We start from the raw sequence: 23855 nt of genomic DNA, 5'->3' as shown, positions 1-23855 counted from the left end.
GGAAGAAAAAGAATACACAAGCAATTGGAAAGGAAAAATGGAAACAGACAATTCAACAGCAGACTGTAGCATTTTCAGCAAAAGGGAATCGACAGTAACATCTTGGATGGGTGATGGAGGTAGTGCCACAATTGCCATCCTGCCCATTTTGATACACACATGGACACACAAACACACGGACACAACTGGACGTGAACCCTGTACACCAAACACAAGGCTGAACCAGAACTGGGAAATTAGCAAAAACCAAGGTAAGCCGAGTCTTCATGTGCACGAGCACACCTTAAAAAGGTAAAGGTAAAGGTTCCCCCGCACATGCGTGCTAGTCGTTTCCAACTCTAGGGGCCGGTACTCATCTCCGTTTCAAAGCCGAAGAGCCAGCGTTTGTCTGAGGACGTCTCCGTGGTCATGTGGCCGGCATGACTAGACACCAATGGCGCACGGAACGCTGTTACCTTCCCACCGTGGTGGTCCCTATTTTTCTACTCGCATTTTTACGTGCTTTCGAACTGCTAGGTTGGCAGAAGCTGGGACGAGTAACAGGCGCTCACTCTGTTACGCGGCACTCGGGATTCGACCCGCCAAACTGCCGACCATCTGATCGACAAGCTCAGCGTCCTAACCCACTGAGCCACCGCATCCCTTGAGCACACCTTGGTCCTTATCAATTCCCTGTCTTCTGGTCTTCCAACAGTAGTTGTTATTGTAGTTTTTTTCTTTGAATTTGTCCCACACTGCAGGATCTGCTTGCTTTTACACTATGCACTCTGATTTCTTACAGTGAAGCTAGCAATATACGTTGTGATGGGATAGTTTTGTTTACTATAGGAATCCTGGTGGCAAAGTGGTTAGAATACAGCATTGCAGGCTAACTCTGCCCACAGTCTGGAGTTCGATCCCGACGGGCTCAAGGTTGTTGACTCAGCCTTCCATCCTTCCGAGGTCAGTAAAATGAGGACTCAGATTGTTGGGGGGCCATATGCTGACATTTGTAAACCGCTCGGAGAGTGCTGTAAAGCACTAAGGTAAAGGTAAAGGTTCCCCCGCACATGCGTGCTAGTCGTTTCCAACTCTAGGGGCTGGTGCTCATCTCCATTTCAAAGCCGAAGAGCCAGCGCTTGTCTGAGGACGTCTCCGTGGTCATGTGGCCGGCGTGACTAGACGCCAAAGGCGCACAGAACGCTGTTACCTTCCCACCGTAGTGGTCCCTATTTTTCTACTTGCATTTTTACGTGCTTTCCAACTGCTAGGTTGGCAGAAGCTGGGACGAGTAACAGGCGCTCACTCTGCTACGCGGCACTCGGGATTCGACCCGCCAAACTGCCAACCTTCTGATCGACAGGCTCAGCATCCTAACCCACCACGTCCCTTGTAAAGCACTACGGAGCGGTATATAAGTCTAAGTGCTATTGCTATTTCTTAGATGGCCTGTCACAGAGTCCATGCCTGTTAGGGCTAAGCAAGAGTACTGACGTGAAGTCGTTCAGGCACTTCCATGTTAGGCATGGGTCTCTCCATTCCTAACTCATCACCCCAACCATGCACTGCACTGCTCCTCCCTGGACTCGCCCTATATATTTCAGAAAATTAAAGAATAGGAAGCTTCAGTCCAGTGCTTTGTTCTAAAATAACATTACTAGCAACATTTTTATTATATGCCTTTACCAAGGTGGTGTACAAGTCAGACAAAATAATTGTGAAATTCCATGCAGTAAAATTAGTTTGAAACGTGACAGCTGAACGAATACACAGGTATTTAACAAGTAAAATATTAAACAAGTAAAACAAATTTCAAACTATATAATTTATGCAATGATGCCCATGGCGCATGTTGTGCTTAGTACTGTATGCTGACTGAGGAATTCTGGGAGTTGAAGTCCATACATCTTAGACCAACAGAAGAGAATATCCATAGCTGAGGGTTGATCTGTGGGGTCCTTGGTGCTCTCTGAGCTTGGTGGTTTTCTTGCAGACATTTCATTACCTAACTAGGTAAAATTATCAATGCTAGCACTGATGTTATCTAGTTCGGTTATGAAACATCTGCAAGAAAACCACCAAGCTCAGAGAGCACCAAGGACCTCACAGTCCTCCTCCTTCTCTCCACAATCCCCACTTCCCCTTCTAGTACTGAGGATGTTACCTAGCTGGGTCATGAAATGTCTGCAATAAAACCACCAAGCTCAGAGAGCACCAAGGACCCTACAGTCTTCCTCCTCCTCATACCCCACTCTCTTCTAACACTGATGGTGTTACCTAGTTGGGTCATGAAAGGTCTGCAAGAAAACCACCAAGCTCAGAAAGCACCAAGGACCGCACAGTTCTTCTCTGCCGCCTCCTCCTCCCCACCGCCGCAAACCCCATTCTCTTCTAGAACTGATGACGTTACCTAGCTTGGTCATGAAACATCTGCAAGAAAACCACCAAGCTCAGAGAGCACCAAGGACCCCACACGTATTTTAAGAGTTGCTAAGATTGAAAAACATTAATCTAACATAACATTAAACCCAGTTTGTTTTTCCAGAAAGGCGGCAATCAGCCAATGCGGCACACCCTCTCACCTGAAGACCGGCAGCAGTGTGGTATTCTTTCATGAGCTCCTGGGAGTAGAGAGGCTGAACAGGACGGAAGGGATTGATGGCCACAAGGCTGCACCCCGCTTTTGTATAAAACACATCGACAGCATACCTCGCTTGCAGACACTTCAGAACTAAAGGCAGCAGAAAATTTTGTCAGTATTTACGACCTGACTCTTTTGACTGATCTATTGTGGATACCGTTTTCAAAATGTAGAACATTAAGTCTCTGCCTCATTTGCTAATCTCTTTTTGGGCAGGCTGCAATTTCATTTGAGCAAGCTGATTTCATTTCATGGGCTTCAGTTCCCCCAGCAATTGCCATGTTGGCTTGGGAATTCGGGAACCTTGAAGTTCATGCGTACAGATCCAAAGACTCTATACATACAGATAGTCCTCGACTTACAACCATTTGTTTAGTGACTGTGTGAAGTTGCAACAGCCCTGATGGCTTTCACATCTGCGACTGTTGCAGCAATCCTCATGAACTGCCACAAAGAAGAGGGAGTCAAGCAATTCTCCAAAGCGCCCGAAGGCAGGACAAGAAGCAACGGTTGAAAACTAACCAAAGAGAAAAGATACCTAGAACTAAGGAGAAATTTCCAGACAGTGAGAACAATTAACCAGTGGAACTGCTTGCCTCCAGAAGTTGTGGGTGCTCCAACACTGCAGCTTTTTAAGAAGAGAGTGGACAGCCATTTGTCTGAAATGGTATAGGGTTTTCTGCCTGAGCAGGGGGTTGGACTAGTTGACTTCCAAGGTCCCTTCCAACTTTATTATTATATTATAAAACTTTTATTCATTAAACCTGAACCTCAGTCAACTGAACACTCAAATTGACTGGCACTAATGGTTGACACGGGTTGCTGCCAGCATCCTAGGTATCAACCAGGTATCTCCTTAAACGTAAGATGTTCCGACTAGCACAGTTTTTTGTATCATCATCATCATCATCATCATTATTATTGTCGACTGGTGGCCCCCAGGGGGAGGGCGTTCTCTGTGGGCGCGCCGGATTTATGGAACCATCTTCCGGTCGAGCTCCGGATGGCGCCTGACCTCCGCTCCTTCCAGCGCGATCTCAAAGCCTACCTTTTCGAACAAGCTGGCCTGGCCTGATGGGATGGGGTTGGGTTTTATTAATCTGTTTTAACCTATTTTTTAATGTGTTTTAACTTATTCATGGGCATTTTGTTTAATCATTTTTAATTTTTGTATCTTGTTTTTTAATATGTATTGCCTTGTTCACCGCCCTGAGTCCTTCGGGAGAAGGGCGGTATACAAATAAAATTAATAAATAATAAATAAATAAATAAATAAATTATTATTATTATTATTATTATTATTATTATTATTATTATTATTATTATTATTATTATTATTATTATTATTATTATTCGGTTGCAGGGTCCTGGGGTCATGTGATCACGATTTGCAACCTCCCCTGCAGGCTTCCCACAAGCCAAGTCAATGGAGGGAGCCAGATTTGCTTAATGACTGCACGATTCACTTAACAGCTGCAAGGATTTGCTTAACTGTGGCAAAAAAGATCACAAACGTGGGGCAAAAACTGCCTTGGTTTGCAACAGAAATTTTGGACTCAATTGTGGTCCAGGAGTACCTGTCATTCAAACTCCTGGAGGTGACAGGGGTGGAACCTTAATCAGCTATATTGGAAAATAAACGTTCAGCATTAAAAAAAAAAGGCTGGAATAAGCAGATCTTCAAACGACAGGCCAAATGGAACAATTTCCCTATTTTCTTGCTGTGGAAAAACATTAGTTGCTTGTTTTTCAAGGCAGTCAAACTTGCTGCAACCTGTTTCCAGAGCAGGGGTTTTCAAACCTGGCCCTTTTATGACTTGTGGACTTCAACTCCCAGAATTCCTCAGCCAGGCACGCATGCCTGGCTGAGGAATTCTGGGAGTTGAAGTCCACAAGTCATAAAAGGGCCAAGTTTGAAGACCCTGGTTCTAGCATGTCTCTAAATTTCTTGAAGTCCAGGTGGATCTCACTTAGCAACCACAAACTGGATTGGCAACTCTGTCACTAGGCAAAACAACGAGCTGACAAGTTCGTTTCTATTTATTTATTCTTTTTAAATTATTTATTTATTTATTGTTGTTGTTGTTAGTTGCGAAGTCGTGTCCGACCCATCGCGACCCCATGGACAACGTTCCTCCAGGCCTTCCTGTCCTCTACTGGCCAAAGTATTTGAGTTTTAGCTTCAGGATCTGGCCTTCTAAAGAGCAGTTAGGGTTGATCTCCTCTAGGACTGACTGGTTTGATCGCCTTGCAGTCCAAGGGACTCGCAGGAGTCTTCTCCAGCACCAGAGTTCAAAGGCTTCAATTCTTTGTATCCCACCTTTATTATTTTTACAAACTCAAGGAGGCGGACCTAACTCATGCTCCATCTTCCAGCTGTTTTCCCTCACCACAACAACCCTATGAGGCGGGTTGGGCTGAGAGAGAACAACTGGCCCAAAGCCACCCAGCTGGCTTTCGTGGCTTAGGCGGGACTCGAACTCATGGTTTTATTAAGCGAAACATTTGAGGGACAGCGATTCGCGATTTTACTGCAGGCTTCACCAACATCTCTTGTGTGAAGGGCACAAATGGATTGCATGGGTTGCTGCAACCATGGTAAGCATTCGCTGGTGTCAAATCACATGACTGCAGGGATGCTGTGATGGTTAAATGCAAGGACTGGATGTAAAGGTACTTTTCCAGCTCCATTATAGTTTCAAACGGTTGCTAAACAAGGTCGTAATTAAGTGGGCACTACCTGTTGAAAGCATCCATGATTTTCCAGGCTTCACTGCAACAGGCTACAAGGGTCATATTTCCAGCATACAGCTAGTCCTCGACTTACAACAGTTCATTTAGTGACTGTTCAAAGTTACAACGGCACTGGAAAAAAAGCGACTTATGGCCGTTTTTCACCGTGAAGACCGTTGCAGCGTCCCCACGGTCACGTGATCAAAATTCAGACGCTTGGCCACTGACTCATATTTACGACGGCTGCATGTGATCACCTTTTGCGACCTCCTGATGAGAGTAGTCAGTGGGGACGCCCGATTCACTTAACAACCGAGTGACTAGCTTAAAAGCTGCAGTGATTTGCTTAACAACTAAATAAAAGGTGGTAAAATGGGGCCAAGCTCACTTAACAAATGTCTTACTTAGCAGCAGAAATTTTGGACTCAGTTGTGGTCATTAAGTCGAGGACTACCTGTAATTTCTGCATGTTATTATTGTTCGAATGACAAATATTATTATTATTATTATTAATTTAATTTCTATACCGCCCTTCTCCCGAAGGACTCAGGGCGGTGAACAGGGCAATACATAAAAACAAGATACAAAAATTAAAAATTATTAAAAAGCATATCTCTGTATATCTCTGATGTACAAGAGGCAACTGAGTCTATTAAATCAAAGCAAACATTTGAGTTATTTAAATGTGACAATAAGAAAAGCATAAAAAATGTGTTTTGAATTAGGGTTAAAGGATTAGATCAGACATGTCAAACACAAGGCCCGGGGGCCGGATCCGGCCCGCGAAGTGGTTTCATGCGGCCCGCGAAGCCATCCTCGAAACAGTGAGGGAACGGCCCCCACTGCCTTGGCCCTGGCCCAGAGACCCTCCTCCTGCCAGAGACCCTCAGATCTGTCCCACTCCTGCCCGGGCCCCCATAGGCACCCTTGATGCCAACGATGTAGAGCTGGCCACGCCCACCCAGTAGGCCATACGCACTCTAGCCACGCCCACCCAGTAGGCCACGCCCACCCTGGCCACACCCACCCGGCCCCCTGAGGGCAACCGCAATGCTGATGCGGCCCTCAATGAAATTGAGTTTGACACCCCTGGATTAGATGATTAGATCTACTGAATGGAATGCTTCAAGTTTAAAGAGATTAAATGTATTCTTAGCTATGGTTAAAAAGAATAAGAAATTGAGGGAATAAATATATATATTAAGTTAGGAGGGATACATATTTTAAGTAGTATGTTATTTTTTGTATTTTATTGCTTTTGTCTTTTTTTTCCTCTTTTTCTTTTTCTCCTCTTTTTCGTCTCTCTCTTCTTTTCTCTTTCTACTTTTTTATCTATTGCTTAAGAAATATAAAAGTATGAGAGGGCTTATATGGAAAAAATAGAATTAAATCCACCAATGTAAATGTAATTAATTGTTGAGAAAACTGTCACCAATAAGAATATTTAGAATTTGGGGGGGGGGAGAAATAAACTGAAATAAGCACGGCAACAGGATTTACGATAAGGCAACTAAAATGATTAATAGGAATATTGGAAAAACTATATACTTAATTGTTGTTTATCAAAATAATGAGAATTGTTTTAATCTAATGTTTGCAAGAAGGATACTTCGGGGGAAAGGGAAATCCACTGAAATTAACATATGGAATATGGATTATAGAAATCAATTGTTAAAGATTGTTTTATAAATGTTACCCAGACAACATACTGTTTACTAATTACTGATTTATGTTCTGTTAAAAAAACCAATAAAATATATAAAAAAGAAAAACTTTCATGAACAAGCAGTAACGTGTGTGTGTGTGTGTGTGTGTGTGTGTGTGTGTGTGTGTAAAAGAGCACTTCTGAAGCAAAAGTTTTCTTTAAGAGTGTTTTAGCTCTTACCAGATGTGGTGGTTACAGGATTCACTTTGGTAAGGTTACTGATGCAAGAGAATTGTTGTTGGTCACTCAGAAATGATTCAACTTCTTTGCCCAAAGTGTTATCCTCCCCATTGTGATGGGCCGTGAAGCCATTAACCTAAAAGCAGAGATAGAAGAATTAAGAGACTAACACAAGCAAGATATTATTCCAAACATGTCAGGATATCGTTTGCAGGAACCTAAATTTAAAACATTATTTTTTAAAATAATAATAATAATAATCCGCATGAAGTCGTGAGTTTTGCATTCTGGTGCGATTTCTGCCTTGTCATTTTACAGGAATTTTGCCCTTCTGGCTTCATGCTAGCTTGCATAAAAGGGTGCCCAGCATTGCAATACAGGTAGTCCTTGACTTATGACAACTGAGCCCCAAATTTCCATTGCTAAGCAAGACAGTTATTAAGTGAATTTAGCCCCATTTTACGACCTTTCTTGCCACAGTTGTTAAGTGAATCATTGCAGTTGTTTAGTAACATGGTTGTTAAGTGAATCTGGCTTCCCCATTGACTTTGCTTGTCAGTTGGTTACAAAAGGTGATCATGTGACCAACCGTCATAAATACAGTTAATCAAGCATCTGAATTTGATCATGTGACCATGAAGATGCTGTAATGGTCATAAATGTGAAAAATGGTCATAAATCACTTTTTTCAATGCTATTGTAACTTCACTCTCTAAATTATTATGATAATGATAATGATAATGATAATAATGATAACAATAACAATAATAATAAAGTTGGAAGGTACCTTGGAAGTCATCTAGTCCAACCCCCTGCTAAGGCAGGAAACCCTATACCATTTCAGACAAATGGCTGTCCAGTCTCCTCTTAAAAACTTCCAGTGTTGGAGCATTCACAGCTTCTGAAGGCAGGTGGTTCCACTGATTGCCCTCACTGTCAGGAAATTTCTCCTTAGTTCTAGGTTGCTTCTCTCCTTGATTGGTTTCCATCCATTGTTTCTTGACCTGCTTTCAGGTGCTTTGGAGAACAGCTTGACTCCCTCTTCTTTGGGGCAGCCCCTGAGATATTGGAAGGCTACTTTCATGTCACCCCTCGTCCTTCTCTTCTAGACATACCCAATTCCAGCAACCGTTTCTTATATGTTGAGATATGTTAATATCTCAACAATGATATGTTAAAGATAGGAAAATGGATAGGTCATCTCTGCCTGATGTTCTAACTCTCAGGAAGTTTCTCCTTAGTTCCAGGTTGCTTCTCTCCTTGACTAGTTTCCATCCGTTGCTTCTTGTCCTGCTTTCAGGTGCTTTGAAGAATAGCTTGACTCCCTCTTCTTTGTGGCAACCCCTGAGATACTGGAAGACTGCTGTCATGTCCCCCCTCATCCTTCTCTTCATTAGACTAGACATACCCAATTCCAGCAACCGTTCCTTACATGTTTTAACCTCCAGTCCCTTCATCATGGTTGTGCGTTTAGGATTAACTGTAGTTACTAAACCCTTAGTTTCAAGGTTTCTTGACAAAGGAATTTGGTACAATGAAATCACATGCATCATAACATGTACACGTGTCTGGCAAATTCATGATACATGCAACATCATTTGCCTCCCTGAACTGCAATTACTAGGTTGATGAATCACTGTAAACCAAACTGCATTCTGGTTCAGTAAAATGTAGGTTTCATACAGTGATTGGATTGAATTGGATTGATGAATTAGATTCACACAGGGGTCTTCAAACTTGGCAGGGGAATTCTGGGACTTGAAGTCCACAAGTCACAAAAGGGCCAAGTCTGAAGACCCCTGCTCTAAGGCATTCACTAGTATAATCTGTAGGGTTTAGTTCGGCACCAATTGTATGAACCTTGTGAACCATAGTGTTGTATAGTTGCATAGTGACCATTCAAAGTTACAAGGGCACTGAAAAAATGTGACTTATGACTGTTTTTCACACTTACAATTATTGTAGCATCCACAGGGTCACGTGATCACTTTATGGCAGTTGCAGTGTCCCAGGGTCATGTGATCACATTTTGCAACCTTCTGACAAGCAAAGTCAATGGGCAAGCCAGATTCACTTAACAACCAGGTTATTAACTGCAGTGATTCACTCAACAACTGTGGCAAGAGAAGTCGTAAAATGGAGCAAAATTCACCTAACAAATGTCTCACTTAGCCAACAGAAATTTTGGGCTCAATTGTGATTGTAAGTCGAGGACTACCTGTACAGTATGAACCTCTTGCATTCCGATTTCAACTGCCACATATCTACCATTTTCATCTGTTAATAACGGTTTCAGTTTTAGCTCTGGATGAATAATCAAAATTACTCTATCAGGGCTTTTTTTTTCCAAACCTGCAGGTAAATTTTATTCAGTTTTAATTTGCTTCCAAAACTTCGGTGTATTTTGGTAAGTGTTATGAAAGGAGGAACCAGCTACCGGTATCCATGTTAATTCTAACCTGAAGCCAAACTAAGCAAAGCAGCTGTTTAAATTTAAAACATATACATCACATTGCTACTATTAGAGTTGGAGATAATCCAGTGATTTTTCTCCAGTAAAACAGATCTGTTTGCAGGTTGTTACACATACGTTAGCAGAAAGAGGAGAAAAGCCTAAAGGGAAAAGGGAGGCAGGACAATTTTGCCTGGGTGTGGTCCGTGGAAAGTTTTATGAGAAGGGCAAGGAAAAAAAAGTCTGAAAACATGCTTTTTGATTGCTAGCTTCATCCCACTCCAGAGCAACTGGCGGATAATAGCCTTAAAGCCACACAAAATGCTGGCTTACCTATGATTACATGCACACAGCACATTTATATTTCCTCTCCTGTTATTTTCTCTCTTAAGATTCTTCCCTCTCTTTACGAAGAATTAGGTGGTACAATAATGCAGTTTCTATTAACTGCTTTCTGTTATACAGTGACCATTATTTATTTATTTATTATTGGGACTTATATGCCGCCCTATCTCCCAAAGGACTCAGGGCGGCTAACAACAATAACGTACAATAAATACAGAAGATTAAAATAAAAATTAAAAATAAAGGCCCCTGTAGAATAAATTAAAATTAAAATTAAAATAAATTAAAAATTAGAGTTAAAAATTAAAAACATAATTAAAATCCCTATCAGTCCAGGTCAGCCAGGTGGAAAAGGAGTGTTTTGAGGCCGCGGCAAAAGGACCGGAGATCCGGGGCCATCCGAAGCTCAGGGGGGAGCTGGTTCCATAGGGCTGGCGCTCCCACAGAGAAGGCTCTCCCCCTGGGGGTCGCCAGCCGACATTGTCTAGCCGAGGTACCCTGAGGAGGCCTTCTCTGTGTGAGCGTACTGGGCGATGGGAAGTCGTTCCCGGCAGCAGATGGTCCTGCAAGTATCCCGGGCCTAAGCCATGTAGGGCTTTAAAGGTGAGTACCAGCACCTTAAATCTCACCCGGAGGACAACCGGTAACCAATGCAGCTCACGCAGGAGGGGTGTATATTTTAAGCAGAAAAGGGGCTAGAAAAACAGCACTTTCTTTTCCTAAAAGTCTTATATCTGCCAAGAAGCAGTTTCCCTTCTTCAGCATGGAAGAACACTAAAAATGTGAGTTCCAGTCCTGCTTTGGACACAAAGCCAGCTGGCCAGTCACTTTCTCTCAGCCCTAGGAAGAAGACAATGGCAAACCAGTTCTGAAAAACCTTGACACAAGAAGACTAGAAAGACTTATCCAGGCGGTCTCAGAGAATTGGACACCACTGAATGGAAGAAGAAAAAAAAGTCTAATTTACAGCCTTAGGGTCCTTCGAGTCTCCCCTACAAAAGCTAACTGGGTCTACTCTAAACTGTGAAGTTTCCTGTGCCAAAATAAGGTCAGTGTTGTTGTTGTTGTTGTTGTTGTTGTTGTTGTTGTTGTTGTTGTTGTTGTTGTTGTTGTTGTTATTATTATTATTAGGCAAACACTAAATTCTCTGCAAATTTCCCAGGAGAAAATGCTTACCGTCTGATCACAAAAATCTTGATGCCCTGAAAGCTCTTACTTGCATTACCATTTTTAAGCAGGCAAGAAACAAGACATATAAACTACAATTGAACTAAATATTGCACTTTGTATACCAGAGTTTCTGTCTTAGAGCTATGTAGGAGCCAAGCAATATTTGTTGGGCTAATATAATTCCTTAGAATAAAATATGGTAAAACATGGGAAAGAATGCTTATGGTTGGTTACGTGTGCTGAGCAAATCCTGGCAAAGTGCTAATTCTGGAAACTTTAATAGTATTAACCATTAATCAAGCATAGTGTACAAGCAGAGCCTATGGGATCAACCTTAAACTGAACCATGGTTTATCCAGGGGTAGGCAACCTTGGCTCTTTTATGATTCATGGACTTCAACTCCCAGAATTCCTGAGCCAGCTCAGGAATTCTGGGAGTTGAAGTCCACGAGTCATAAAAGAGCCAAGGTTGCCTACTCCTAAATTGCCAATGGATAGGGCAGAATTGTACAAATCATAATGGCTGAGTTTATCAATCAAATTAAGCCCAGAGGTCTTTTTTATTTTTATTTTCTGGGTTTTGAAAAGCCACCCAATGCAGTTAATATACTCTGCATTGGGGTTTACCATGGGCAGTTTTTGATTATTGGAAGCTGATTCCTGTATCCCATTCCATTCTATGCAAATGAGGTCACACTTTGCCTCTTATCAACCTGGACAGTGGAAAGAAAAGGATTAGTACTGACCACAAGTATTGGCTAGGAGGGAATGAACAAATCAACACATACTGACTTTGGATTTTATAATTTAATTTAAATCAAGCTAAACCCTAAAACACCGAAACAGCCAACAAGAACAAAGTACTGTCCTGTTTATACTTGGTAACAATAAAGCTACTCTGTCCTTAACATTGAAGATCTATTGCTGTGTACTAGCGGTTTTTTTTAATGAATCACAGCTGTCCTTCAAATAACCTACAATCTATACAAAGAGTTGTAAACAAGATTTCTTCTCCTCATCCCAAACTGGTTTAAAAGAAAACACGCATTCAAAATTCAGGATTTACGGGTATAAAAACAGTCTTCTTGAATCAGAAAAAAATATTAAATTCTTAGTGCCTGCCTTCTTTTTTCTGCCTCAGATTAGAATTTCCATTTAGAGGTCACAATATTACTTGGACACACAGACATACACACACACCATGAATAAGACTTAGTGGAATTGCATTATAAGCACTGGGTAGAAGCTCTTTGACTGGAAAAAAAAACCCCTCCACTTTGATGGATGTATTGAGAAGCTGATGGACACAGAAGACTACTACAGCATTGTAGCACAAGGTCCAATTAAAAACAAAAACACAGCAATCATTCTTTTAACGATCAGTCTTAGCCTTAGGACAAATTTGCCCACTGCATATTCATCAAGAAAGAAAAAGTTAAGTAAAGAAAGCCACAACAATTGCAAAGGGACGTAGCAACAAGGTCTGGATTAAAGTAGAATATTGGGGTCCCAATGTTAAACAACCCAGTCCAGGCTTGGCAACACGTTGATTTGGGTTAGAAGAGTTTTGTCCCAAATTTTTAGTTGGAAGCATTCCAGATAGCAAATATGAGGCTATAGTCATGATTTATCAAAATAATATATTTAATTGGGTTCATACACCATGTGTAGCCATAAACCAAGATTTTGTCAAGATTTGACATTTCACATGTTATGCCAGCCTTTTAGATAACAACTTCAAACACTTAAAAATCCTCCAGTTTCCTTCACCCTTTTCATTAAGCCTAAATCTTTAATGTCAGAAAGTCCTATTGAAATCTATGGAACTTCTCATATAAACATTTCATTTTTTAAAAAGCCACTTGCTTCTGGCTTTGTACCTTTAAAAATTTACCACCAGCTGACCAAGCAGGATTATTTCAGTTTTTCACATGCTGGTAGTAGATTATCCTTGTGTATAAAGGTTCCATTGAATTATGACATTGTACTCATCAAAAGAACTATCATGCAGACTTCGTGACTGAACAAGCTTATTTTGGACCTTGGCAAATTTTAAATTTGGCATTTATATTCCAGCACTTTTAGTTTGACTGCAAAGGTTTGTGTACAAATACAGACAGGGTCACCATTAAAGGTAAAGGTAAAGGTAAAGGTTCCCCCGCACATGCATGCTAGTCGTTTCCGACTCTAGGGGCTCATCTCCGTTTCAAAGCCGAAGAGCCAGCACTTGTCCGAGGATGTCTCCGTGGTCATGTGGCCGGCATGACTAGACGCCAAAGGCGCACGGAACGCTGTTACCTTCCCACCGCAGTGGTCCCTATTTTTCTACTTGCATTTTTACGTGCTTTCGAACTGCTAGGTTGGCAGAAGCTGGGACGAGTAACAGGCGCTCACTCTGCTACGCGGCACTCGGGATTCGACCCGCCAAACTGCCAACCTTCCGATCGACAAGCTCAGCGTCCTAACCCACTGAGCCACCGCGTCCCTTAGGGTCACCATTACACTATACCAAAAGAGGGTTTTTTATGTGTATTATGTGAACTACAGTCAGTCAGTATGGTTTTAAAGTTAGGATCAACTTTAATGTATTGCAGTGACCTATACTCATTTCCTATAAAAGGGCCCTTACCTGTTATTACCTGCTATTGTTACTATTGGATAACGTGCTACAAAACCCCAAGTATTTTTATTTTTTTTGGCAAATGTTGGGATTAAAAGAAAGCCAGGTCTCTTAGCTGTCGCTTCTCGATTTACACAATCTGGTAATTACTTCCCCCCCCCCAAAAAACCCCCCGCTGCTTCTGCCAAGATTTCTTCCCTCCCATTGCTTAAGCTTCGCCGTGGGAAGGAAGAAGGAACTTCGTAGATGCGCAGCCGAACTCTTGCTCCGTTTACACCAGGGGTCTTCAAACTTGGCCCTTTTACGACTTGTGGACTTCAACTCCCAGAATTCCTCAGCCAGGCATGCTGGCTGAGGAATTCTGGGAGTTGAAGTCCACAAGTCGTGAAAGGGCTAAGTTTGAAGACCCCTGGTTTACACCTTTTTCTCAAAAGTTGAGGGCACATTACGGGGGCAGACCGAGCAATCAGTGCTCTGGTTTAGTTATGGAGATTGGGGAGGGGGGGAGTCCGGGGGGGGAGAAGGGAAGGGAGAAAACAGAGCGACGTATTGCCCAATCGGACTCACCCGCCGCATATAGATAAGAGATGGAAAGCGGAGCCAGCTATAAATCGGAGTTTCGTGGCGGTCCTGGGGAAGCCGAAGCAAACGTCCTCTAACGACAACCGGGGAAGGAAGGAAGGCTGAGGTCGCTCCCTACCAGTCCCAGTCCAGGCAAAGGCGGGGCAGGAGGCGGGGGCGGCTGAATTTGAATCGGCGAGGCTCGATTCCCGGGATTGAGCGTCCCGCCTGCCGGGTGCGGAGCCCAAAGCCCTGGGCCTTTTTTCTTTTTTTTTCCTGGGGAGGGAAGGAGAGAGAGGAACGGTGGCGGAGGGCTCTTTCCTTGCGGAAGTGGGGTGGGGAATCCTGGATTCCTGGCAAAGTTTAAACCTCCCCCTCCCCACCCCGAAAGAGGCAACCCCTGGGAAAAATGCAACACGTGGCCCGTAAGAGGAGCCGGTCTGGAGTCGCATCGCGTGCTCGAGCGCTTTGCGGATGCCGCGCGCGGTTCGGCGTTTTTCGCCAAGCGAACTTCGCGGGAGGCGCACAAACTTCACTGTCCTTTATTTATTTATTATTGTTGTTATTGTTGTCGTTGTTGTCGTCGTTGTTGTCGTCGTTATTATTATTATTATTATTATTATTATTATTATTATTATTATTATTATTATTATTATTATTATTATTATTATTATTATTATTATTATTGCCTTGGTGGAGCAGTGGGCTAATGCCTCCTTAAGTAACACCAGCTGCCTGCAATTAGTGCAGGTTCGCATCCCACCAGGCTCAAGGTTGACTCAGCCTTCCATCCTTCCGAGGTAGGTAAAATGAGGACCCAGATTGTCGGGGGCAATTAAGCTGACTTTGTAATAATGCCGCTTGGTGTGTGTGTGAAAGCCCTAATAAGCAGGCATATACATAGAATGAAGGCTACTGCTAAGCTTGTAAGCCGCCCTGAGTCTTCGGAGAAGGGCGGGATATAAATGGAATTTTTTTAAAAAAAATTATTATTATATTATATTATTATTATTTATATTATTATTTATTTTATTATTATTATTTATATTATTATTACTACTACTACTAATTATTACTACTACTACCACTACTACTACTAATTATTTTGGCCTGTAAATTCTTCGCATTGCAAGGATGTACGCGCGGTCCTTCAAATGAAGCAGCTGGCCGATTAAAAGGGTCGTAAAGTGCTAGTTGTCCACCCGAAGGGACTCAGTTCACGTAAGGGGAAGATGTCACACTCAACGTCTAAAATCTGGAGGAAGCGCTTCTAAACGGGCGGAGACGCCAAGCGCAGGGTTTGCTGGCCTTGGGTTGTAACTTCAGAGTTGAAGGAAGGGCAGGAGGGAGGCTAGGGATGGCTGGTTAGGGAGTAGTCTCGAAGCCGTGGTCTGTGTAGGTCTATTAACCCAAGTAGTGTTAGAATTAGAATTACAGAGTTGGAAGGGACCTTGTAGGTCATCTAGTCCTTCCCCCCCCCCCCCAAGCAGGAGACCCGACACCATTTCTGACGGATGTTGAGTAGAGCTGCTCCGGATTTGATGAATGTCAGGTGGGAATTTTTTCCTTCCGTGCAAAAAAAAAAAAGAGAGAGAGATTTGGGTCCAAGTTTTAACAAGCCTAGAACAAACCCTCTTGTTAACGGGACCCCTTTTCGGTGTTTTTTGACCTTATCTATGGGTTCACTTTAAGATTCAGTAAGGCTCTGGCTTAGATGGACGTGAAGGAGTTTTCATACATATGATCGGAACGTAATTTTGCATTTATTTTTTTTGCAACGTTTCAGTCCTCCGCTTAACAGGTAACGAGCGTGCGTTGCTCAAACGGCGTGGTGAATCAGGCAGTGCCGTTTCGTAGGATATTTGCTGATGAAAATGTCGCGAGGAAACGGATTCCTTCTTTACTTTTTGGGGTGGGTGGGTACGGCATTGTAGCAGCAGGAAGTTTAGAATAGTCCGCAGCGGAAGGCAAAAGAAGAAACTGTATCCCAGGCTTCCAAAAGTAATATTCTTTTGAAAGGGCAATTCTCTTAAGTGCGTCATCCTGTAGAGGAAATATTCTCATTGAACCAACTCAAATCCTGCTTGTTATTATTTTTTTTTAAGGAGTTGGTCTCCCTGGTGACTCATGCAGGTTATTCTTTCAAAGCATGTCCGGGTGAATATTTGAAAAATGCAAAGAAATGGATAATTCAACTGGGTTTTAAACTGCTTTTCTCTCTTCCTGTTGCCGTCTCCCAGCCTGTCTGAATTAATATCCAAAGTCTGGGGATAAGCTCGTATTTATCTGTTAATTGCTTCAGAAGGGCAGGTCCTAGACTCGCTCGCTGCCTAGAGAGCAGCTTCCAGGGGGATTTGGTTTAAAATTTAAATTTAATTATTGTAACCGTTCCTGTTAAAAGGAAATTAATTTTAAATGTTTTAAATTTTCTGTGATTCTTGTCACAATTGGGCAGTGCAGTGCCTGATTGAAATTGCTTGTTTCATTTTACTGTTTTTTTTTAATTTTTGTTGTCAGCAGTTCAACGAAATGTCTTGATTGATTTACAAATAGCAAAAAATATTATTCTATGTATTGACATTTTATTCATTCTCTGCCCCTTCCTCCTTTACGGGAGAAAAACCTAAACTCCAAATTTCATGTTCAGTAATGAGCCTAAAAAAGAGATTAACATTTCAGCACTCTAGACCATTTTGGGAATAAACAGAATTGAAATGGAATGGAGTAAAACTGGATGTGTTTACTGGAACACTATAACCCAGCTCTTCACATTTTGTACTGCAATGTTTTGTTATAAGTTCAACATGCCTTGTCAATCAGAATGCATTGTAAAAAAAATTGAATTTGTAGATTCCAAAGAATAACTTATTTGTTTTTCAGCAGTGAGAAGGAATTTCTAAGGAATCGGCTAGCTAGAAAAAAAACATGCTGAGAACAGCGACGAATCTTCCTTGAATTATCTCCTTATGCAAAGAAGTACTTATTTTTTATTACTTTTATCTCTCTCTATTTCTTAGACTTCTACTCTACCTTTTTCACAGGGTATTTTCTGTTCCACCAGTTATATGGAGAAATAATGAATAGAAATGTGCCAAGGGATGAATGAAAAAGGAAAAAGGGAATAGCTTTATTAACTGAAGGGCAATTAGTTTTGGTCGTTCTTTTTTGCTTCTAGATCACAATATCTTTGGTTGGAAGATAATTTCTCGCGCAAATCTTTCTCGTCTGCTTCCCAAAATTGTTTATAGGGCTGGAGGAAGCCTTCAGCTCAGCAGCCCTGGGCAGAAAGTAGAAGTGAAAGCTGTTCCCTTGGCTCCTTTTCCTAGACAGCTTTCTCAAAACGGGTGGACTTTAATCCTCACCGTTTTTAAAAATGGCCCTGCTGAAGAATTCTGAGAATTGAAATCCAACCAATCTGGAGGCTGTTGGAGACAACTTGAGAAGGTCAACGACTACCAGAAAAAACAGGCTCACATTTCACTTAATCACATCTGAGGTTTGGTGAGTTGCTGAAGAATGGTCCAGTGCTTGAAATGTCTTACACAGCGCGCAAAAGTCTTCCATGCCATTCCAATCCAATAGATGCCAGCTGAGAGAATGATAGTATCTGTGGTGGGCTACGGAGATACTAGCCATAGACCGCATGATCTCTCATCTCCTAAGTGTTTCAAGTTATGGCATGATGATACATCCTTTCATTTATGGACAAGTTGAAATAAGATGGCTGGGATGTCCATATCCAACTTCAATTCCCAGCATAAGTGTCTGCATAAGAGGGAGTGAGCAGAGACAACAAGCAATGATACATTCTGCATGATGACACTGTAGCTGAATGTCCATAGTTTGGGTTGTTGAAAGCCATTAGTGGATATTAATGCGTTAATGTAGGGTGATTTGGATATGGGGGGAAAATGGACTTGGGTACATTACTAGAAGCTATTTTTCTACCTCAGCTCTTACCAAACGGTTAGAATTCTATGCTGCTTCTCAAAACTGTGATCTTCCAGATATAATGAGAATGACTGCTTGTTGGGGATTCCTTTGTATCTGGTATATGTTAATGTGGAGAAAGCCAACCTAAGGATTATTATGGTTGAACCAACTGAGAAATTAAGAGTTCAACAAAGAGAAGATGGTTCAAGATGGCTGTTTATAGTTTCACCTTTTTGTCCAGAGATTCTGAGTTGAAAATAAACGGGGTACAAGGCTTGCTGTACATGTAGTTATCAACTTGAAACCATTCAGTTATAACAACCTCCCGAAAAGATACAGTACCTAAAAATCCAGATTTGAAATTCAAATGGCCACACTCTCCTTGCATGATTGCGTTTCGGGTCATTTGCAGCAAGCCATGACTGCAATGTATGACTTTATGGCTGGAAACTGGTGTATGCTTCCTGTTTCTGGCAATAAATGCCCATTACGGACAATGGACTTGTTTAATTTATTATTAGATTTATTAGATTTAATGACCACAACCATATAGTTCACTCTATGACTGTCACATCTGCTTAACAGCCATACCAAAAAACTAATACAATTAGGCACAGTCACGTGATGAATCCCTTAATGACTTAGTCATAATTTTGGGGTTCATTACGACCATAAGTCGAGGACTGCCTGAGGAGATAATACATTACTGCTACCTGACATTTTTCATCAATGGTTCCCAAAACAATGTCCATTGTTTTATCCAATAAATCCTCTATTGTACATTGAGAAACTGGAAAGTAATCTCTGAAAGGTGGGGATCTATCTTGAAGTAAACTCAGTTGCTTGCTTTTGACTCATTTTACTTGCTTGCCATTCTGATTTTTGTTTTAAATGTAACTTTGCAGAGGCTGAAAAATGTCACAGCAACTGGTAAAAGAAGCCTTTCTAAGTAACCTGAATGGAACAACCTTACTTGAAATTTCTGTTGGCTTACCGCTTGCACCATTATGTATTCTTACCAGAGGGTTGCTCCTAATTTTCTATTTTCTCCATTATGGAAGACCTTTATGCTCAATGTATGGTAATTTTTTCCTAGACTTTACTGTTTTAATCGTCCCTCCAGTACTTTCCTATACAATTTTAGCTTCCATGTTCCCTTTTGTGATCCTCTCCATTATGGTATTCTGCGTAGGCTTGATTTCTGTCATTTATACTAAACGGACAAATTATGCCCAAGTGTCACGTAAGCAAATCTCAGATGATTTCCTGAGAACCAAATTGGACCCAGACTACATTCCCTCCGTAACTTCGCTTCGAGTGTTCATCAATTTGTGGACATCCATTAGTATCCTGGCTGTAGACTTCCCACAGTATCCCCGGAGATATGCCAAAACCGAGACTTATGGGACAGGAGTGATGGATTTGGGAGTTGGAATATTTGTTTTTGGAAATGGTGTGGTTTGTCCAGAGGTTCGGCTGAAACCCGGTGCAACGCAACACAAATTCTTTTATCTCTCAAGGCAGTTGTTGACCGTATGGCCCCTCGTTCTCCTTGGCTTCGGACGACTAATGAGTGTTAAAGCAGCTGACTATTATGAACATGTCACTGAATACGGTGTGCACTGGAACTTTTTCTTCACTTTAGCTGCTGTACGGATGGGTGCATCACTGCTTCTGACTGTGTTCCCTGTGCACAAAGCCTGGGTTGCCGCAGTGACGCTTGCTGTAGTTTATGAATGCTTTCTTGACGTTACACCCCTGAAAATGTTTATTTTGCATGGAAGCAATGGGCAAGATTCAAGGACTGGTTTTCTAAATGCCAACAGAGAGGGCATATTTTCTGTCATCGGTTACCTTGCTATCTACCTGTCCAGTGTGCAAGTAGGTTTCTATTTGTTAGGAAAAAGAACAACAGCAAAAGAGTGGCTTAAAGTAATCTGCTACTTTTTACTGGCAATTTTTCTCCTTTTTATATGCCTCCACATTGCTCAGTTGTACACTGACACTGTGTCCCGAAGAATGGCAAACCTTTCTTTTTGTATATGGATTGTTACTAGCTGCTTGATTCTCTTTAGTTCTTTTTTAGTGGTTGATCTCATTCTCGTATTCACAAAGCTTCTTGTGGGTGGGGCTGATATTCCTAGTAGTTGGAATGTTCTGCACTCATCAACATATAAAAAAACTAATTTGGAATTCCGGCACAGAAAGACCAAATCTCAGAGTATGTGTATGATCAATGCGGTAAACAAAAACCAGCTTCTGCATTTTTTGCTAGCCAATGTTTTAACTGGTCTTGTAAATATGCAGGTTGATACAGTACACAGCAGCACACTCTCTGCCATGTTAATAGTGCATTTATATATGTTTACAAACTGTTTGGTTATGTATTTATTGGAAGCAAAAAATATAATTTTAAAATGTTGGTAATTTATAAAACTGCAGGAACATGTCTAGACAGTCCCCAGGCGTGAACATTGACTTGAAGGCACAAAAATATTGCCAATAAAAATGATAAAAACTGCAGTTTATGAAATATAAACCTTGGTGTTTTTCGTTAGATTTATATGCATGAGATAGTGTAATTTTTTTACTGGGATATTTAGCAACCGATTTATGGGAAATGGAAAAGAATTATTTTTAACCAGAGGCTTCTTGCCATGTGATAGTTTGCAAATTTTTGTGACGTCATGAAATATAAAAGCCATTATCATTGGGCTGGGACAATTTTTTATTTTGTAAGGATAAAATTTATAAAGACAAAGGCACCTGTTTTGATTTTTATTTTAGAAAAAATAATTTCATGGTGCAATCTGAGGTCCCCAATATGAGTGCTGGGGGTGGGGGAAATGGTGTGGCTTGAAGGTTCTTGTATCTGTTTTATTGTTTCTGCTTAGCCCAACTGACATATATAAATTTAGCCTGCCCCAAAATCAAAATGCCATTTTATGTGTTACTGTAGAGCAGTGGTGGTGAACCTATAGCACACGTGCCAGAGGCGGCACTCAGAGCCCTCTCTGTGGGCACGTGCACCGCTGCCACTAGCAGCTCGCGCCGGTCCCTTAGGGCGCTGCTGCCACTGCCCGGAGCAGCAACCCCACCCAGCACAAAGCAGGCAAAATGGCCGGCCAGCAAGCTGGAATAGAGGTGTTAGAGCATTGAGATGGCCACACCCACCCAGTCTGCTGTGACCACCCTGGCCACGCCCTCCCAGAGGGCACCACAATGCTGATGTGGCCCTGGCACTTTGCAATAAATAAGTGGGTTTTGGGTTGCGGTTTGGGCACTCGGTCTCTAAAAGGTTCACCATCACTGCTGTAGAGGGTGAACCCTATCACAATATATTATGCTGATAAGTGATCAGCATTTGCTAATACTATGACATACATAAATATACGCATGTCAGATGCTCTTACAGACTTAATTTAAAATATATTAAAAATCCATGAAGAAAATTCATGTTTCCAAAATAAAACATGCAGTGCCAAGAGCCAAATCTATTTGTAGCAATATAGACAAACAGCATGTAACCTTAGATGTAAAAAAAAAGTAAAGATTCTGAAATCAACTTTTTACAAATTACTAATAAAACACATCACTGGTTTACAAAGAAAAATTCTTATTTTTCTAAAGGTCATATATTTTTATTAGAACAACGGCTCCCAACCTTTTCTATACCCGGCACCCCTAGAACGCTTCCGATATATTTTTGCACCCCTTACAAAAGTTCAAAAGAAATTATGCATATACACTATAATTTTGAAACGTCTAAACCCAAGTTTTCGCACCCCCTGGAATGTTGTCTTGCTCCCCCAGGGGGTGCAAGCACCCCCCAGTTGGGAACCCCTGAGATAGAAGATCATAAAGATGCATTGCTTGTTAAGTAACAAGCTCTGAACTCTCAAAAGAGTATGGGGAAGGTAGATTGCAATATAGAAAATGAAGACAGCCGTTCTACTTAGGATTGTGGAAATGGATCAAATGCTACCTACATTACCTTTGTTATAATTTACCATTGATTAGGGAAATAAACATCAACTAATATAAAAATACTGTAATTTAAAAATTAAAGATCTCGTTTCTGAGGTCATCACCTCAGCAATGAAGTTTGCAATGGAGCCATGCCCAACAAAAGTCATTATACAATAACGTGCCATTTTCAAGTTGATGCAATAAAACAAGCCATTTGTTGTACTTGTTCTGAGACACCATCAATTTATGCAAAAGTACCAGTACTTATGCAATTGAAACTTGGCAATCACACTGAAAAAATGTAGTGCATACAGATAGTACTTGAGTTACAACCATTCATGACTGGTATCTAATTATTACTAGAAAGAAAGTCAAGAAGAATGGAAGTCACACTAAGATAAAACTCTTTCATACCTCCATGTAATGTTACAATGCACATACAAAGGAATTTTCATGGCAACACTGTTAAGACTGCTTTCACCATTGCTTGTAATTCTCTGCCCCACACACAAATACATTTTTGAGACAGGTGAAATATTTTCAAATATTTTCAAATTCTGGACTCCAGCTCTTGCTGGGGTTTTTTTCTAAATAAATTTATGCTTCACATTGTTATATGCCACTTCTCACTTATAATGCTAAAACATTAGTTCAATTGATTTCAAATGCTAGATTTGAAAGGAATCATAATCATAATTTGAAGGGAATCATAATCCCTGGAGTTACAAATGGAATGGCAAAAAAACACTGGGCAGGCTGGAAGCTAGTGACTGGCAACTCAGGTATAAGCCAAATTTTGTTAGCCGGCCGTCAGCCCTATAGCTTGGGTTGCGCTTAATGCCAGATTGATCCATATTATGATTTCCATAATATAACCATGAATTAAAAGTCCATAAGATAACCTTTCTTTCCAAAGGGATGCAAACTGTTAAATGTTTTCAGTTTGAAAGGTCCTTAGTGCTCTCTGAGCTTGGTTGTTTTTAGGCAGGCATTTCACTACTCAAACTACGTAACATGCTAGTTGTCTGCATAAAAACTACGTAACAGTGCTAGTTGTCTGCATAAAAACAAGCACCAAAGACACCTCATTTCAGTCCTGAGCTACAAATATTCTCCGTTGTTGGTCCCTTCTGTTTTACCCGAATGCTGGTACCCAATCACTGCTAGTATGAGCTTGGATTGTAAAAGAAGAGTTCTATCTTTTGGCTTCAGATTCAGGGCTGTTATCTAGTGCTGGAGACAACCTTGTATGGAATATTTTCCTGCTCTTATTGCTGTGCCATTTCTCAGTTCAAATTACAAGAAAAAGTCCCAGATTTGGCATTGTGCATCTCCAGGCTTCTTTTAAATATTGATAATGTATATTTATTATGACTGCCGGGATTGAGAAGAGCCTTCTCGGCCGCAGCACCCTTCCTTTGGAATCCCAAAGGTGCTTTTTCAAAAGGCAAGTGGGACAACCATGACCTGGATGACTGAAAATCTCCATAGGCATGCTGCCGTCCAGTGTAAGATCTGCCCCCAACCTCCTGTCATTCCTTAAGGGCTAGAGACTTGGCTCTGCAAG

At 41.4% G+C, this 23855-nt stretch overlaps 2 protein-coding genes across 5 annotated transcripts in view; one reads left to right on the top strand and one right to left on the bottom strand.

Moving 5' to 3' along the window:
- MYO19 (myosin XIX) overlaps positions 1 to 14822 on the bottom strand; it is a 59775-nt gene extending 44953 nt beyond the window's left edge. The window contains exons 1-3 of the mRNA XM_081346579.1: positions 14393 to 14822; positions 7239 to 7374; positions 2562 to 2710 (exon numbers count right to left, since the gene is read on the bottom strand). Coding sequence (XP_081202705.1) covers positions 2562 to 2710; positions 7239 to 7374; positions 14393 to 14401 — 294 coding nt within the window. The 5' untranslated portion in view covers positions 14402 to 14822. The remainder of the gene's footprint in view (positions 1 to 2561; positions 2711 to 7238; positions 7375 to 14392) is intronic.
- A 1303-nt stretch (positions 14823 to 16125) lies between these two features.
- On the top strand, positions 16126 to 21825 carry PIGW (phosphatidylinositol glycan anchor biosynthesis class W). 4 transcript variants are annotated; one of them, XM_081346602.1, is made up of 3 exons: positions 16126 to 16387; positions 17267 to 17362; positions 17635 to 21825. In XM_081346602.1, the coding sequence occupies exon 3, from the start codon at positions 19235 to 19237 to the stop codon at positions 20744 to 20746; it is 1512 nt and encodes a 503-aa protein (XP_081202728.1). In that variant the 5' UTR covers positions 16126 to 16387; positions 17267 to 17362; positions 17635 to 19234; the 3' UTR covers positions 20747 to 21825. The 4 variants fall into 4 exon arrangements, with proteins under 4 accessions (XP_081202728.1, XP_081202730.1, XP_081202727.1 ...); XM_081346604.1 differs by lacking the exon at positions 17267 to 17362; XM_081346601.1 differs by having other exon boundaries at positions 16126 to 17362.
- Positions 21826 to 23855: the final 2030 nt, after the last annotated feature.

This window comes from Vipera berus (genome assembly GCF_964194415.1).
Source record: "Vipera berus genome assembly, chromosome: 1".
Classification (NCBI taxonomy): domain Eukaryota; kingdom Metazoa; phylum Chordata; class Lepidosauria; order Squamata; family Viperidae; genus Vipera; species Vipera berus.
The sequence above is the reverse complement of the archived record's forward strand: the minus strand, read 5'-3'. Positions and strand labels throughout refer to the sequence as shown.